This window comes from Engystomops pustulosus, chromosome 4 (genome assembly GCF_040894005.1).
Source record: "Engystomops pustulosus chromosome 4, aEngPut4.maternal, whole genome shotgun sequence".
NCBI lineage: Eukaryota > Metazoa > Chordata > Amphibia > Anura > Leptodactylidae > Engystomops > Engystomops pustulosus.
The window spans coordinates 147,414,801-147,430,895 of NC_092414.1; the positions used below are offsets into that span (position 1 = coordinate 147,414,801).

The 16,095-nt window shown below is 36.4% G+C and overlaps 1 protein-coding gene and 1 long non-coding RNA gene across 3 annotated transcripts; one reads left to right on the forward strand and one right to left on the reverse strand.

Moving 5' to 3' along the window:
* Nucleotides 1–247: 247 nt before the first annotated feature.
* Nucleotides 248–4,441, reverse strand: FOXB1 (forkhead box B1). 2 transcript variants are annotated; one of them, XM_072148009.1, is made up of 2 exons: nt 4,354–4,441; nt 248–2,367 (listed from the first exon to the last, which is right to left on the reverse strand). In XM_072148009.1, exon 2 carries the CDS (start codon nt 2,343–2,345, stop codon nt 1,377–1,379), a length of 969 nt encoding a protein of 322 aa, XP_072004110.1. In that variant the 5' UTR covers nt 2,346–2,367; nt 4,354–4,441; the 3' UTR covers nt 248–1,376. The 2 variants fall into 2 exon arrangements, with proteins under 2 accessions (XP_072004110.1, XP_072004109.1); XM_072148008.1 differs by lacking the exon at nt 4,354–4,441 and adding an exon at nt 2,576–2,941.
* Nucleotides 3,036–11,087, forward strand: LOC140127385 (uncharacterized). Its single transcript, XR_011854977.1, has 3 exons — nt 3,036–3,167; nt 8,369–8,425; nt 10,479–11,087. It is a non-coding gene; the product is annotated as an uncharacterized lncRNA (long non-coding RNA).
* Nucleotides 11,088–16,095: the final 5,008 nt, after the last annotated feature.

The window sequence follows — 16,095 nt, forward strand, 5'->3', positions numbered from 1 at the left end:
TTTGCCCCGTTCAATGGACCTTTAAGTTATTAAATATGCACATTTTCAACAGCAATTTATATTTGATTCACTTAAGTCGATGAAGTGAAATGCTCGTAGCCACTTTTTGCTAAACATAAATTCATTAAAAATACTAACTTAAAAATGCACACACATTCAGACGTACTCACTCCTACCAAAATACAAGAAAATTCCTGTCATTAAACAAAATATTGTAAAAAAAAAATTAATACAAAAAGACAGACCATCATTTTGAATTAACATTTTAATGAGAAAATATTATTTGGACGACTAGGTTCATAATTTAACGGTGACACTTATTTTTGTCTGACATACACACATGCTGTGAATAATAACATCAATAAGCAAATGCCATGCCTTCTGTACAACAAGGAGACTGAGTGGTCAATTCTTTACAACTCAGATGACAGTGGGGTCATTTGTAATTAACTTAAATTCACCACACAGCAACATTACATTTTTTCGATTTTTTTTTCAAAATATTTTTTGTAAGCAAATTGCCTTAGTGAAAACTAACAGTGGGTAAAAAAAAAGTGCATTAAACACATCTGATACTCATTCATATTCACAAACATTTACAATACTTCTCTGGACTTTCGGGAGGGCCCCCCAAAAAGCTGTGATTCCACGAAAACTAGGGATTTAACCCCTACCCTTGAAAATAAATATATAAGCAATTCAGTAGCATCAACTGATCATTTTCCAGTGCCTTGAGATCAATACTCACAATTGACAGCCAACAAGTACAGTGAATGGTTTGCTCTCTAAGTTCTATATGTACATTTCGCAGTATAAGTGTAAACATTTCTTTCTTATCAGATTACATGATTACATATATTATGTTCGCTTTCAATGTTAGTGTTATGGTTGAAACTAATTAGCATGTTTTCATATTAAATCTTTATGTATGTGTTTATACATTGCAAAGTATGTCAAGAAGTTCAATCCGGCCAAAACAATCATGCACCAAGTCCCTAGTAAAACAGATAATATTGTAATGCAGATCTCTAATATTGTAGGCATTTTATAATCATTGCATGACTTTTTTTGGATAATATATATATATGTGCTCTTGAAACCTGTTTCCTGAAAATGTGTGCCCTTCAGTTTTGAAACACATTGAATGAAAAATATGCAAAAGTGTCTCTAAGAATGACATTGCTAATGTATGTAAGAAAACCTTTTTCATGTCTGTGTACTTGTGAACAAGAATACAGCATGTCATCAGATGAAGAACTAACACGCTAACAAGCAAAGGTAACCTCATTGCTGGAGGAATGAGTCCTTCTTTGAAATGGAACAAGTAAAGTGAGTAAACTTTGGAGAAATGTTTGGAGTTGCACAGCCTGTCAAGTTTAGTGCACGGCTACAGAAAGTAGGACAGTGGGTGGGCTGGTGAGAGTTTCGCTGGGTGTTGCAGGGCTACTTTGGCTGGTTGCTGTTTGTGGAGAGGTTGGGCTCAGTGATGGAGAAGAGTTCGTCAAAATTGCTGGGATATGTGTTGGGAGTGCTGGAAGTGTTGGCACAGCTGCTGGTGTAGGTTTGATGGGAACAGGGATAGCAGGCAAAGTCTGTCCTCCATGACAAAGTGGCTTGATGGGCACTCCGTATGCACTCACACTGTAATCACCGTTAGCCATTGATATTGGTGTGGTAGTGTCTATCATGCTGGAACTGTACATGTGAGGCCAGCCAGTGCCAATTGAGCTGCCAACTGTAGTCAATTGGTTGTGAAGAGGATAGGCTGCTGACATTGGTGGCATTGTGGAAAAAGCAAGTCCTCCTGGCATTTTATATTCTCTGGCAATTATATTCTCAATAGCAAATGGGTGTTTAAAGCTGGATGTTTGTGAGACCCCCAGGTTATATGTTGACATCTGTGGCAAATGGGTACCAGAAGCAGCCAATGCACTAAGCCTAAGCTTTGCTTGCTGCTGAAGGTACTGTGCTGCATCTGATGGCTTTGTAGGTGCAAGATGGTCCGATTTCATTACCTTGAACCTCTTCCTACGCCTCAGGAAGCTACCATTTTCAAACATATCACCACAACTTGGATGAAGAGCCCAGAAACTCCCCTTTCCAGGCTGATCTGGTCTCCTTGGGATTTTGATGAAACAGTCATTGAAGGACAGGTTATGTCTCAGAGAGTTCTGCCATCTTTGAGTGTTCTCTCTGTAGTAAGGAAATCTGTCCATGATGAATTTGTAGATTTCACTTAAGGGCAACATCTTCTCCTGGGAACTTTGAATAGCCATGGCCGTCAATGAGATATATGAGTAAGGGGGTTTTTGATCACTGTACGTATTTCTTCCTGGTCGAGGCATCTTCAGTATAGTCACAGGTAATCTAAATGTAATGTGGGAGAAGTGACCAAGTCAGCTTTCAGATAATATGATAACTACATCATTACATAATGTACATCATTATCACATACAAGATTAAAAAGACTATTCAATTAGTTAATTATTGTTATTATTAGCCCTTGCATAGGTATTCTACATACAGTTTAGTAAGTTTCTACATAACTTTTGAAAACATAAAATCCACATCATACCTTTAAATTTCCTGTCACAAGTTGACACTCTGCATCCGTGAGGTAGCAACAATGACAGTTTGCTCCAAAAGTAAAATCCACGAGAACTCGCACTTTCTAGTATTTCAAATCTTAATTCAATTCCTAGCGAGCCTGGACCCTTCTCGGATAAACTCTGATCCTCTCCTTAGCATCAGGAATAAGCTTCTTTTCTGAGCAGTAGTTGAATGGAAGCGGGGAAAGTATTTCTCCTTTGCTGGGTGGGAGATAAGCTAAGTAGTTGTGTCCATGTCCTTCCTCAAACCATCTGATAGTTTTATGTGGTGACATGAACAGAAAAGACCCCTGTAGAGGCGCTTCATTAATGTGCCACTTCTTTGCTATCATATGACAATCGCCTTGGGAGGAGGAGGAGGGAGGGAGCAGAGGAGAAGGAGAGTAGAGAGGAGGGGGCGTGGGGGAAAGAAAGGAATAATCTGGTTTCATTTACACCTATTTACATGGACACCTTGGGCCAATAGAAATCATTTCCATTTGAAGACAAGGCAAGGGGTGAAAAGGCTCAGCAACCGGAATTGAAGTGTGATGGTACCCAGTAACAGTGTGTGTGAAGGTATGCACCAACCTTCCTGTGTGCATTGCAGGGAGCTTAGTCTGCAATTCACACTTACAAATGGAGCTACTGAGCAGTGGGATGTTTGACATGGAAATTGCTTGGCTGTGGTATTCTGTTTGTTCTATATTGTTATCTGATTTGTATTGTTAGCTAACTTAAGGCTGCGCTTTTACTTTTTAACAAGAGTGGGAGGGCACTTGTTCTCAGGCCAACATAACTAATTCACCAACTTTTACTTCATTTTACTTTTCAGTCGTTGCATTATTGTAATTGTATGGATGTATGTCTAGAAGAAGTTAGAGAAATTTGTGTCAATCGTATCTTTTTATTATTACTGTACTGTGCATCCTGTGCTTTTTTTTATAATAATGACATGAAAAAAATTATTGCAAAATTTGCTTTAAACTTTGTAAAACATCTAATTATGTAATCTGGATTATTAGTATTATTGTGTGATGATGTAGTAATGTAAACTTTGGATAAATAAACTTTTTGGGACATTTGTGAGTAGATTTGCCTTTCTGAGTTTGCTAGAATATTATTTTTTTATATGACAGTACTTTGCTTTAGACAAGGAAATTCTAATGCCACGTCCAACTTCAACAAGTGGGTATTCACCCAAATGCCTCTAAATTAAGACAGACACATAAAAGTATGAGATGCATGGCAGAGACAAAAGCGATCAATATATAGCTTTATTAATAGCATGGCATGTTGTAAACCATTAGATTATTACAGAAAAGGTGGTCTCTAAGGGGTGGAAGAGCAATTGATTTGATTCCTCCGCAATCCTATTCTAAATCCCAAGGGATGTTGCTGATAATCCCTAATCATTCAAGCTCATAACAACATTGTACACTAAACAGCTGCTAAGCAGCCAGATGTGAGGGCTTTAAGACACACATTACAGCTAAACAACAGGCGTTAATGATGTCTGTATTGCAAAGGCAAGGGTTTGCCTCTTTACCCAGTATTAATGATAATATGGTAGAATTTGGTAGAATTTGCCGTATACATAGGTCTTTATAGAATATTTGAAACAGAAGGAATGACAATTTTAAAACAAATTTAATGCTAAATGCAGTATGTTTGCCTGTACGCTTCTGCATGTGTAAGAGAAGAATTCATCATTGTCTCTGTGTCATCTGCCCTGCTTGCCTTATGTAACCCTCCCTCTACTTACAGTGTGACAGTCTGTGAGTCTGCTGGTTCTCGGAGAGGGAAAGGGTGATGACCATGATATTAATCACAAGTATCTGGTAATTCTGGCTATTCCTGCTAAAAGCAGTTGATTGCTGTTAAACTTCCAACAGACATTTAAGATCCTGTAATGATTTATGGATAAAAGATCCAAAATTTTTCAGATTCTTTTAACAATAAATGAACAATAAACTCTCAAAACATTTTTCAGCAAATTTTATTTAATTTTTAACTTGTTTGCTTAACCAGAATTTAGAAAAGATCTGCGTCTAGGTAACAATAATCTCCACTTACAAAAAATAAAACACTACATAGCAAAATGAAAAAAATATATTAATTCATTTTAGTAAAATAAACATTTCTGTTTTTTAATGGTTTGACATTTGTAAAGAAAATATCTCAATATTTTACAAGGCACACCTTTGTAAACTCCAGTTAGAGGAACCAATGTCATTGGCATCAATAAACAGTGAAATGTATTATTATTATTATTATTATAGTTTTATAATTACTATATAATGTGTATATATTTATTTAAAAATATTACTATTATTATTTTTAGTATGAATAATAAAGACAATATTTTACATCTTATTAAGATGACACGGCTAATGTATTAAGCAAACTTTGACAATTATGAGAAAAATGCACTAACGTTATATGAGAAATAATTTTTTTCATGATCAATTTATTTTTTGATAGTAAAAATATTTATGAATATATATATATATATGAATCTTTTATATATATATGAATATTTTCACCCATTTCAATAAAAAAAAAACTATTTTTACTTATTGGTAAAAAATGCGTAAATATGTATTTAAAATTTACAATTACAATATTCCATCTGTATATTGGAACTATAATGTTGTTGTCTATCACATAGAACATTGAAACAGACACACACTTATTACATTTTCTAGATCTTAAATCTAGAAATCATAATACAAAGGTTAAATACTATATGAAATAAAACCTGAACAAATAAAAAACATGAAAATATAAATTTTACTGGCCACATAGTTATCACAGTGATTGTGGAAATTCCAATGAATTAATGTTAAGAATTATTATTGAGAAAATCAGTTGTTGTGATGATTTATGAAATGATTACCAACTTTGTTGGAATTTATATGTATATTATATTAAGTGCAAGACTTTACCTTTTGTCTATACTTAAAAGTTTCAAGAAAATGTTACATAAGGATTTTCATCACAGAACTTCAGTCATCAATTTTGGCCTTTTACCTCCTTAGCTACTTAGGAACATGACTGTTGGTAATAGTTTATGTGATGGCATTATTATCATTATACATTTTATACATATTCTTTTTTTTACGTTTTCTTTTGCAACATTTTGGTGTCTTTGCTGCGTGTAAATTATCTTTTACGTGTGGTATTTTTAAGCCCAGAGGGCTTTGTACAATTAGATGTAGCTCAACAAAGATATGTAGGGACAAGCAAAATGTTAATGACAGTTTTCCTTGCTGACCAATAAATCACCAAATCGTTACTTAAACACGATGAATTTAGGAGATTAAACAATTTCATTAATATTGAAATAGCTGCTGTGATCCAGATTAGTTACTTGAAATGCAGAATCACGTTTCCCAATATTAACAGAAGCACTTGAGCACTAACACAATATGACCTTCTAAATTCAGTTAAAAAAGAATTCATTTACAGATAGCCTAGCCTGTATTTTTTAAAAGAATAATTCCTCTTTAGCATGAACTTATAATATTGCATGGGAAGTATGCATAATTGCACTGCAGGCTCCCTGGTAGCGATGGGTTAATGTATTACATACATAGAAATGATCAGTGACTATCATGTATATGGATAAAAGCAGATCAGAAGACTAAAGGATTAAAATAAATTAACTCACCATAGAATTACAATCACTTTTCATCTGGGATTGTCTAATTGAATGTTTTAATTTATTTATATTGTTAATAATACTTCAGTAATTCGGATGATTATTTATTGACTTTTCTTTTTTTATTTTTGGTTTAAGTGCATATATCTTTATTTGTGCGCTATTTAAAAAAAAAATGCTGGTAAATATGAAAATAAATTTGTACAATTTCCATTATGTTTTTCTTATTCATTTTTTTTAAATTTAACTATAGATATTATTATTTTTCAGGATAATTTACCCAGCATCTTATATTTGATTCTTACATTTATGTTTTGTATACAATGGAACAGAATTACAGACTATTTTCTGAATATTGTGTTGATGGAGTGTGTAAAATATATACTAACCGACCATTAATGTTTTCATTAGTTTTTTTTAAGCTTTTACTTAAATAATCTTGGTTATGTGTTGGGAATCCCATTTCAGTGCAACTCATTGCTCTTAATAATGGAATGAATAGGATGTGAAATGTGTGTACTGGGTGTCTTTTAAAAGTGAACTTATCTCTTTGTAAAGAAATGCAACACAAATTTAAAAAAAGGCTTTCATGAGACTCGTTTAAATGAGGCGCTGCAACTGTTGTTGGGAAAATGGAATAAAATACACATAAGTCAATTATATCAATGCGCAAAGCAAATGGGAATCTTCTTCAAACCAAAGCTATTCAGTCTTTCTATCACGATGTGTAAAGCTCAGCTTTCTGCTTGAAAGGACTGCAATAGACTCCTGTTTTCCCCAAAAGCAGGACCCCACACGTTTACAGGTTTGGTAATAATTTATGCTAATTTCCCTTCAATAAATCCACAATTCGTTTCAGTAGCATGCAGCCTGTTCAGATGGCCAAGGGAGAGGGGCATAAAAGTGGCTAACACAATATTGGTTTTCATTCTGTATGTTTTCAATGCAGGTGTGAGCATATTGTGAGCCCAAGGTCTATCCTTTAACTCCAGCTGAAAGTAAAATAGACTAGCCCTCCTTTTCAAATGCATGTTAATATTTACAATATAGAAATGGGGAGATGTTAAGCAGCTTCTTAGGGTCTCCTAGGCTTCAAACAATGCACAGATCCAAACCAGATTTCTCAACTTGAAAGTATCCCCCATGCATTTCCAGTTAAGTCCTAGATTATATTTGATGAACTTACTTGTGCTCTGTCTGTTTACTTATTGACACTGAAAAGGGAGCTGATAGAATTGGGTTTGGGGACTGGTTTCTTTTGTTGTACTTGAAGGTTTTTGAGTTTACCAAAGTGATTTCGCTGCCTATGGGAACTAAGAGCATGGACCAAACCCTTTGTTGCAGAACAATATTTAACAAATATACCAGATTGCTGTGAGAAGCTACTTATCTATCATTTAAATGGGGCTTTGCTGTTTAGCATAATCTCCACATCTCATCAATGACCAGTGATACTTAAATACTGCAAGAAATGTACATGGATGTAGCGGAATACCATATAAGAAAAAAATTAAAATAATTTAATTTTTCTCTAGAAATGCACAAACATCACTTTGTTGTATACATTAGTAGATGAATTACTTCTTGCAGGTGACACACTTTACCATAAGTTTATACAATAAATACTAATACACAGATATTTATAACAATTAATTAGAAACATGTTTATTATTTCTTTGTCATTTGTGTTTTTGTCCTTTATATTTTGGCACCTAGTTAAGAGATAGTTTTTCTTCTAATCTCTCAAACTTTTCATGTTATATGATTAACAACACTTACTGGTGAAATGTACTTTACTGTTATATTGAGAAAGCATTGTTTGTACCTTGCCTAAAGACAACACATGAACATATCCTAAATGAATGGACAACTTCCATGCAGAAGCTACACCTCAGCCTACTTTACTATGAATTTGTACTAAAATTGCAGTAATCTGTAGATGAATTGAAAATATGCACTATTGTGTATTTGTAAGATATGTTCATATTGTAGAGGTAGATGGCAAGTATTGTGTGACTCCATTGCCCCCTATCAGGTAATATAGTGGATCAATGATATTGGTTAAACAAGTCATTGAATGAACACATGCTTTTTGACCTATTTTTGTTTTATACAGTCTGATTCTTCAATATTAAGTGGTTCCAAGAATCTGGAGGCCTGCACACCATAAATAGTGAGTCTGTACCTGCCATTCTTATTTGGCTTTTACAACATGAAATACTTTGGATTTATATTTGTGCTTATATATTGCTACCCTCCTACATAAAAGTAAACAAGAGATTTTTTTTATTTTAACGTTGAAATCTGCCATTATGCAATATTATAGTCAGTACCATACTAAATACGGTGTCCCTATTTTTTAGGAGAAGGTGATCCATAAGTTATTGAATGAATTTTGTATTAGATACTATATGAATAATGAATTCAGCTCTTCTACATGAGTATTTAATCAGCATCACATTAAGATGTTAAGATAAAAGAGGAGGAGCAGCACCTCTCGGCTTCAACAACTGCCTCTGTAAAACTGAACTTGTGAACGCACCCTAAGGCTATATTCACACTGCCGTTGCCCGCCCGTACCGTACCGTAGCGGACAACGGCAGTGTACGGGGAGAGGAGGAGGAGGTGAGCGCAGCTCACCCCCGCCCCTCTCCATAGCAACCTATGGCGCACGGCGCCGTATTACGGGAAAAGATAGGACAGGTCCTATCTTTTTCCCGGGTACGGAACGGTACGGTGCCGCACGTGTGCTGCACCGTACCGCTCCCGTAGGGTGCCGTGCGCCCATAGAAGTGTATGGGGGACGTATATCGGCCATATATACGGCGGCCGTATATACGTCCCCCATACGTTCGTGTGCATATAGCCTAACAGTGATTTTTCAGCAGGTAAACCTAATTCAGCTCTTATACATGTATAAATAATATGAAACTATGGAATGGTCAAGTACATCTTAGCAACAGCAACTTTTTTATTGTGTGTTGCCCAGCAACATGGAATAATATAGTTGCTACTTAAACATTGATGGGGTTGGCATTTTTACCTCATGTATTAGGGGTATTAAGATATTAGGTAATTTATTAATATACATCTATCAATATTCTGCTCTGCTTTCTTGAAATGTAAAGTGAAGCCTCCTGTCTTTTACCTTATAAGCCAGAAATTCCTGTCCATAAACTGGTTGCAGATGAAGGGTCATGTGATCTTTATCTGTCCATGAACAATCGCCCTGTCTTATATTCATGAATAGTAAGGTCTGGGCAGAGCAATTGTTCATGCACAGATAGAGATCACATGACCCTCCATATGCAGCCATTTCACGGTCAGGAATGTCTTGGCGATGAGGTAAAAGACAGGAGGCTTCATTTTACATATCAAGAAAGCAGAGCAGAATTATTAATAGATGTTTATTGGTAAATTATCTAATAGCTTGTTTCCCACACTTACAAACACATTACAAAAAACATAAGGTAAAATGGCCAAGCCCTTTAAGGGGGGATTTATCACATTCTTTTCTCTGTTTTTTGCACTTCTTTTTGTGACTTTCTGGTGAATTTGTGACTTTTTTGACCCCCACTCAGCAAAATTTGCAGTGCATCGGATTTATCTTTGGAATCCAGTGATATTTTAAAAAGTAACACATTTCAGAGAATAAACTCTACTCCCCTGCTGGTGAATATGACGGTAATGGTTAGCTCAAAAATCTGTACAACTTTTTTAAAAATACTTGGAACTTACCTAATGGAATCATACAATGCGGTATTTATAATACTACAGTAGGTAACTCATGACATCACCCATTCACAACATTCCTTATTAAAAACCAGTAATAAAATCAATGCTGCCGCTTAATCTAAATCTATTTAAATGTTTAGTTATGAAGAACAATTTTTTTCTCATGAATATTTAAATTTAATTAGCATATTACACCTTACATGGCTTAGATTGGTCAATATGCCAACCAAGATAATTGTAGAAATGCCAGATTCTTTGTTGCCCCCTGCTGGTTGCTTTGTGTAACGTTGCACTTGCCTCTGTCATTACAGTATGAACTGACTTGTCACCACACCGGACAAAACCATTCAAGTCAATACTTACATTTTCTATCACACAACAATTCTTTGGCATCTTTTCTCACAACTTCACACTTCATGTCATTCTCATGTCATTTCTTCAGAAAATTTATAAAAATGTTAAAAATAAGTTTTTCCATTCTTGTTAAACAGGTACATCCAAAGGCAGAAAGTGGCAGCAGTGCTGTGACTGCACACTTACTATCACATACTCCCAACTGCTACAACCCAGTGACTGTTTAACAAGGTTTATTATTTGATGTCATTGTGGATTAATTGAATAAATAATAATAACAAGCTACTAACATGCTGAAATATCAGATCTGCACAAGTATCGGAATTTCACTCCCCCGTTGCTCTCTTGGAAACTACACACACATCCAAAACAACTTTCTCTGACTTTTGATCAACAGAGATGAAGAAGAGAGGAGGTAATGAAATGGAACAGTAAGTCCCCATCATCATATCACAGAAACACTCTGCTCCTTGCTTTTTTGACAAAGTGGAAGAGGAACTTTCCGAATAAAGAGGGAGCTTGGGTTGCGGACGTTGGAGCATTGTAGACGTTGTATTTAAAGCCCTGGTGGATGTTTAATAGGTACAAACAAGACCAATTTGGTAAGCTCTTTGCAGCGCTGCGGAATCTGTGTGTGCTATATAAATAAAGGAATTATTATTATTACAAATATATTTTTATACTGCTGTATGCTTTTCTAGTATAAAAGAAGTTAAGTGAACATTAAGTCGAAGTATATGCAAACTTGTGAAGGATCCCCATAAAGATTTTGTCAAAATTCTGTAACCCATTTTTTATTTGCTCTCAACCTCCATTAGTATACGTAATGGCCATGAAGCATCAAGAGGATAAAAAAAAGTCTGCAACAACACCGTTTTTTTGTAGGCCACTCCCACAGATATGCATTAGGACCCATAAAATAACAGGAAATCTTTTTTCAAATTTCTTTAATTTTAGATGCACTAAAGCAATGGTTGCACACGTTGCCTTTGATACGTCGCCTAAAGTAGCCATTTGAAATGGCTTTTAGGTCTCTTTTACAATGGCATTGTTTTTTTACATCTGTGATTCAGTGATTTCTATAGATGCCTCACAAACACATTGGGGCTCATTTACTAAGGGTCCGCGGACCGCAGATTTCCGAAGATTTCCGATTTGCGCCGACACAGGGGTTTGTGTCGCACGAGATGGGATTTTGGCGCATCGGCATTGGCTTTCATACGACACAAATCGGGGGGTTGGGCTGTCGGATGATCCGACTGATTCGGACTAAGCACAGGAGTTAATGTTTAAATTGTGCTGCAAGACACGAACTTAGATGCACCGGGAAGAAGAAGGTGAACTCCGGCGGACCTGAGCGGGGAGCGACGCATGCAGGATATCCGGCGCACGCTCTACGTGGATAGCGGCACAGTGCATCATCGTCGGACAATCCGGATGGAGGATCACGACTCGGACAGGTAAGTAAATGTGCCCCATTGTTTTCAATGGGTGCTTTTACATTGGGTCATTTTTTCAATTATCTGTTATGTGGAAAAAATTATGAAACATGTCCTATTTTTTTTAATGCATGCGGATCATGTAAAGGCAGAAGAAGTCTATGGGGGACATGTATCATAGTTTCTGTGGTCAACTTTTGAGACACTTGGAAGCTCTCTTTTCTGCCTTATGTATGATCCTGTCTTTTTACTTGTGATACATGTTCAGTGTTTCTTATCCTGGCAGGTGCAAATTTTGGCTTCTTTTTGAGACTTTTTGTTGCAAATGTCTCAAATCCACATGGACAAAAGCCTTGTGAGGGGGTTATATACAGGAGAGGATACAAGCCACGTGAGGGGGTTATATGCAGGAGTGGACACTAATGTTAATTTAGGATTTGAGGCTGTATCCTACATTTTTAAGCACTGTAGTTACACCCCAGGGAGACGACGAAACATGAGGCTTTGGTCACAAGTGGTGCATTTTGAAACCTATTACAACAGCTGAGGAGAGGGAACACGCATGTGTTAACGCAAGTGTAAACAGCTGTTTAACCAGTTAAGGACTAGGCCCTTTCCTGTTTTTTCATTTCCATTTTTCACTCCCCACCTTCAAAAGTCTATAACTTTTTTATTTTTACACATGAAGAGCTCTGTGATGGCTTGTTTTCTGTGTAACAAATTGCACTTGTTAGTGATGGTATTGAATATTCCATTCCATGTACTGGGAAGCGGGAAAAAAATCCAAATGCAGTGAAAATGGTGAAAAAAGCATTTGCACTGTTTTCTTGGATTTTACGGCTTTCACTGTGCGCCCCAAATGACATGTCTACTTTATTCTTTGGGTCAATACGATTATGAAGATACCAAATTTGTATAGGTTTTATAATGTTTTTATACATTTACAAAAAATTAAAACCTCCTGTGCAAAAATGTTTTTTGATTTTGACATCTTCTGGCATTAATACATTTTTTCATACTTCGCTGTACGGAGCTGCGGGTGGTGTAATTTTTTTGTGACATTTGATTATGTTTTCAGTGATATAATTTTTAGGACTGTGCGACCTTTTGATCACTTTTTATAGATTTTTTTATATTTTTCAAAATGGCAAAGTGCTATTTTCTACCTTGGGCGCTATTTTGCGTTAGCACCGATCGCGGGTGTTACCAGTAAGGCCCCATCCTCACTTGCGTTGCAGATCGCGTCGAGTCGGATCAGAGAGCGATCAGGGTTTGGTCAGTGAAAACTGAGCTTTATCAGAGTTCTATCAGTTTTCAGTCAGAGTTTGTACAGTTTTTCATGTGCATTTTCAATGCATTTTCAATGCAATTTCAATGCATTTTTTACGCGCAGATAATGCACGTGAAAAGGACTCAGGACTGAGCTCTATCTTTTCTATCGTGGGTGATGCGTGAAAAATGCATTGCACTTGCATTGGACTTGCAAGTGTCTCAGAGTGCAATGCGTTTTTGATGCATCTCCATAGACTTGTATGGTGCGTTTTTCACACGTGTGACTTGCAAAAGTAGAGCATGATGATGAATGTGCGCGTGTGCGTGAAAAAAAAATACAAGTCTGAAAAAGCCCATTGATTACAATGGGTCAGAGTGCAATGCAAGTTCTACACGTCAAAAGCACGCGCAGAACACACGCGCGAAAAACGCAAGTGTGGAAGGGGCCAATGTCTTTGCTGCAATATTCAGCAAAGACTTACCGGCTATTAAGAGGGCTCAGCATGTCAGCCCTCTCCATGCACCGGGACCCGTGGTTGTGAACCGGTTAATTAGGCAAATCTCAGTTGTTGCAATGCGTTTTTAAATGCATGTGTTAAACAGACCTGTGACCGCACCCTCAGAAGTAAACAATAAATTTAAAAAAAATGTTAATGCAAAAATTTCTGAATTTTCAAATAACACGTTACTGTGCAAAATATTAAACATTTAAAGCATGTGAAATAATTGCAATTTACATGTTAAAATAGGGTCCATGAAAAAAATCCTTCCTTTGCACCTGCCCTGGACCAGATGCAGATTTGCGCCCGGAAAAGCCGCAAAAATAAGCAAAAAAAGTGATTCATAAGTGAAAAGTTGCACGGATCATCTGAAAAACAAAGATCCATTAAGTGCACTGCACAAGGTGCAGACCAAGGCATACTTGAAAAACAACAGAGTAAAAAGTCGCTAAAAAGTCGCAAAAATGAGACAATTTGACTAGCAGAAATATTGATACATGTCCCCTTATGTGTCCACAAACAAAACCGTTGCCAGGTCTCTTTTTTTTTAATTACTGAGGCTGATAAGTGTTTTGTTTCCAAAGTGATGTAAAACTTTCAGTTTTGCTTTGCATACGCGGTGACAAAACGTAAGAAAATGGAGACAAAACGTAATGGATGTACAACGGAAGCTGAGCATACTTGCCAATGTGAAAGTATCCTCATCTTGGATTGTGCACTTCTAATTGTTGATGGGAGTTCTTTAACCCCTTATCTTCAACTCCCTTTTCCATCAAAAGGGCTTGTTATCTGTGGGACAAATTGTACTTCCTAGTGGCACCATTTAAAATAACATGCAATGTATGGGAAGCTGGATAAATTTCCAAATCCAGTTCAATTGACCAAAAACACAGTTGTGCCATTTTCCTAACTTGCTTTATTCTTTGGGTAAGTATTATCACAGAGATGCCAAATTTATATAGTTTTAATACCTTTAAAAAATGTATCTTTCCAGAAAAAAGGTTTGCCATATTACCATTTCTAATCCACCGACATATGACTAAAATGGTAAACACCATTGTTTGGTGCCAGTGACAGGTGCCTATATACTAATAAGAATAGTATTTGTTTATAATTACCCATTACCCTCTCTGTGTCCCAGCTTTAACTTACCCTTCCTCGCCCTTGTTTTAGGTCAGGTCTGCGCATTGGCTTCAGAAGATTTAAAGGACCAGCGCACTGTTAATTGGTTCTAGCTATTTCCCATAATTCCTTATAATCCATCTTCTCCCTGCACACCCTGCTGGAACTTTGTGCCTTGTGCATTAGAGAAAGTTTGTCTCATGCCCTGTGCTGTTTTTGTGATTTCCCATTGTGACCCCAGTACCGTTCCTGAGTAAAACCTAGTCATTTGTTACAATAGGAATGAAGGCCCTGATCGCAAGCAGAGTCGGTTTTATTTAAAGTGAGGTCCTGGGCAAAACTAAAAGTCAGGCCCCAAAATAATATAAACTGCCACATTCAGTAAGATTTCTCCCTCTAGCCCTGCACAATATTATCACCTTACAGTTTCCAAACAGTAATATGGTGAAGTATTCTGTAACATGGGAGATGTATATGTAGATATGTAGGAAATAGTTCAGGTATAAATAAAGATCACAGCTTATTTCACCTGATACCTGGACTGGAGTGCTTCTTGTTTTTTTCTAGATAGATATTAAATGCATATTAGATAGGTAGATAGACAGATATGTAGGTATATGGCCCTCCTACCTCTGATCCCTGGCTATTTTTGTCCACTGAATTCTCATACAAATCTTTAAATAGCGCACACTCCCTGACAACATTACTAATGACTGACACTAGACGGGCTGACGCTGTCTCACACATTAGTATCAGTCAGTGACACAGACATTAGTGGTATCAGAGGTTTAACACATCATTTAAAAATTCCATTGACATCTATGTAAATGTTATGTCATCTGTTAAGTTTGGTATGTGTTTGTTATCCATGTGTTATTTTTGAAACGGGGTAAAAGTACTGCAGCCACTGTAATTTTTTCTGTCATAAAAGTGCATTCATAACAGATGCCTGCTCATAAAATAACAGATTTTATGAACATAAAGGATGACATAAAATTTACATTGATGTCCATGGGATTTTTAATCCTTCGACATTTAATCCTTTACATTTTTTTAAGAAACAAAGGTTAGAACGGTAGTGTGAACTAAGCCTAATATAAGTAACAAACGTTTTTTGTGTTTTAACATGAACAGAAATAAAAAGTATTAACAATGTTAAACACATGTGCACATATGCATTTGATCATGTCCTTCTCCCAATGCATTTCAAAACACAATAGAAACACAACATGTGACCACAGCCCTATAAACAGTTCCCACACGCCCCACAGTCTATATATAAACCCCCAAAGTCTATATACAGCACCCCCCCCCCACCCCCAGTCATTTTTCCATCCATCCATATACCCACCCACACCGCACAGTCTATATACAGCACCCCCACCCTATATACAGCACCTGAACCACTCCCACAGTCTATA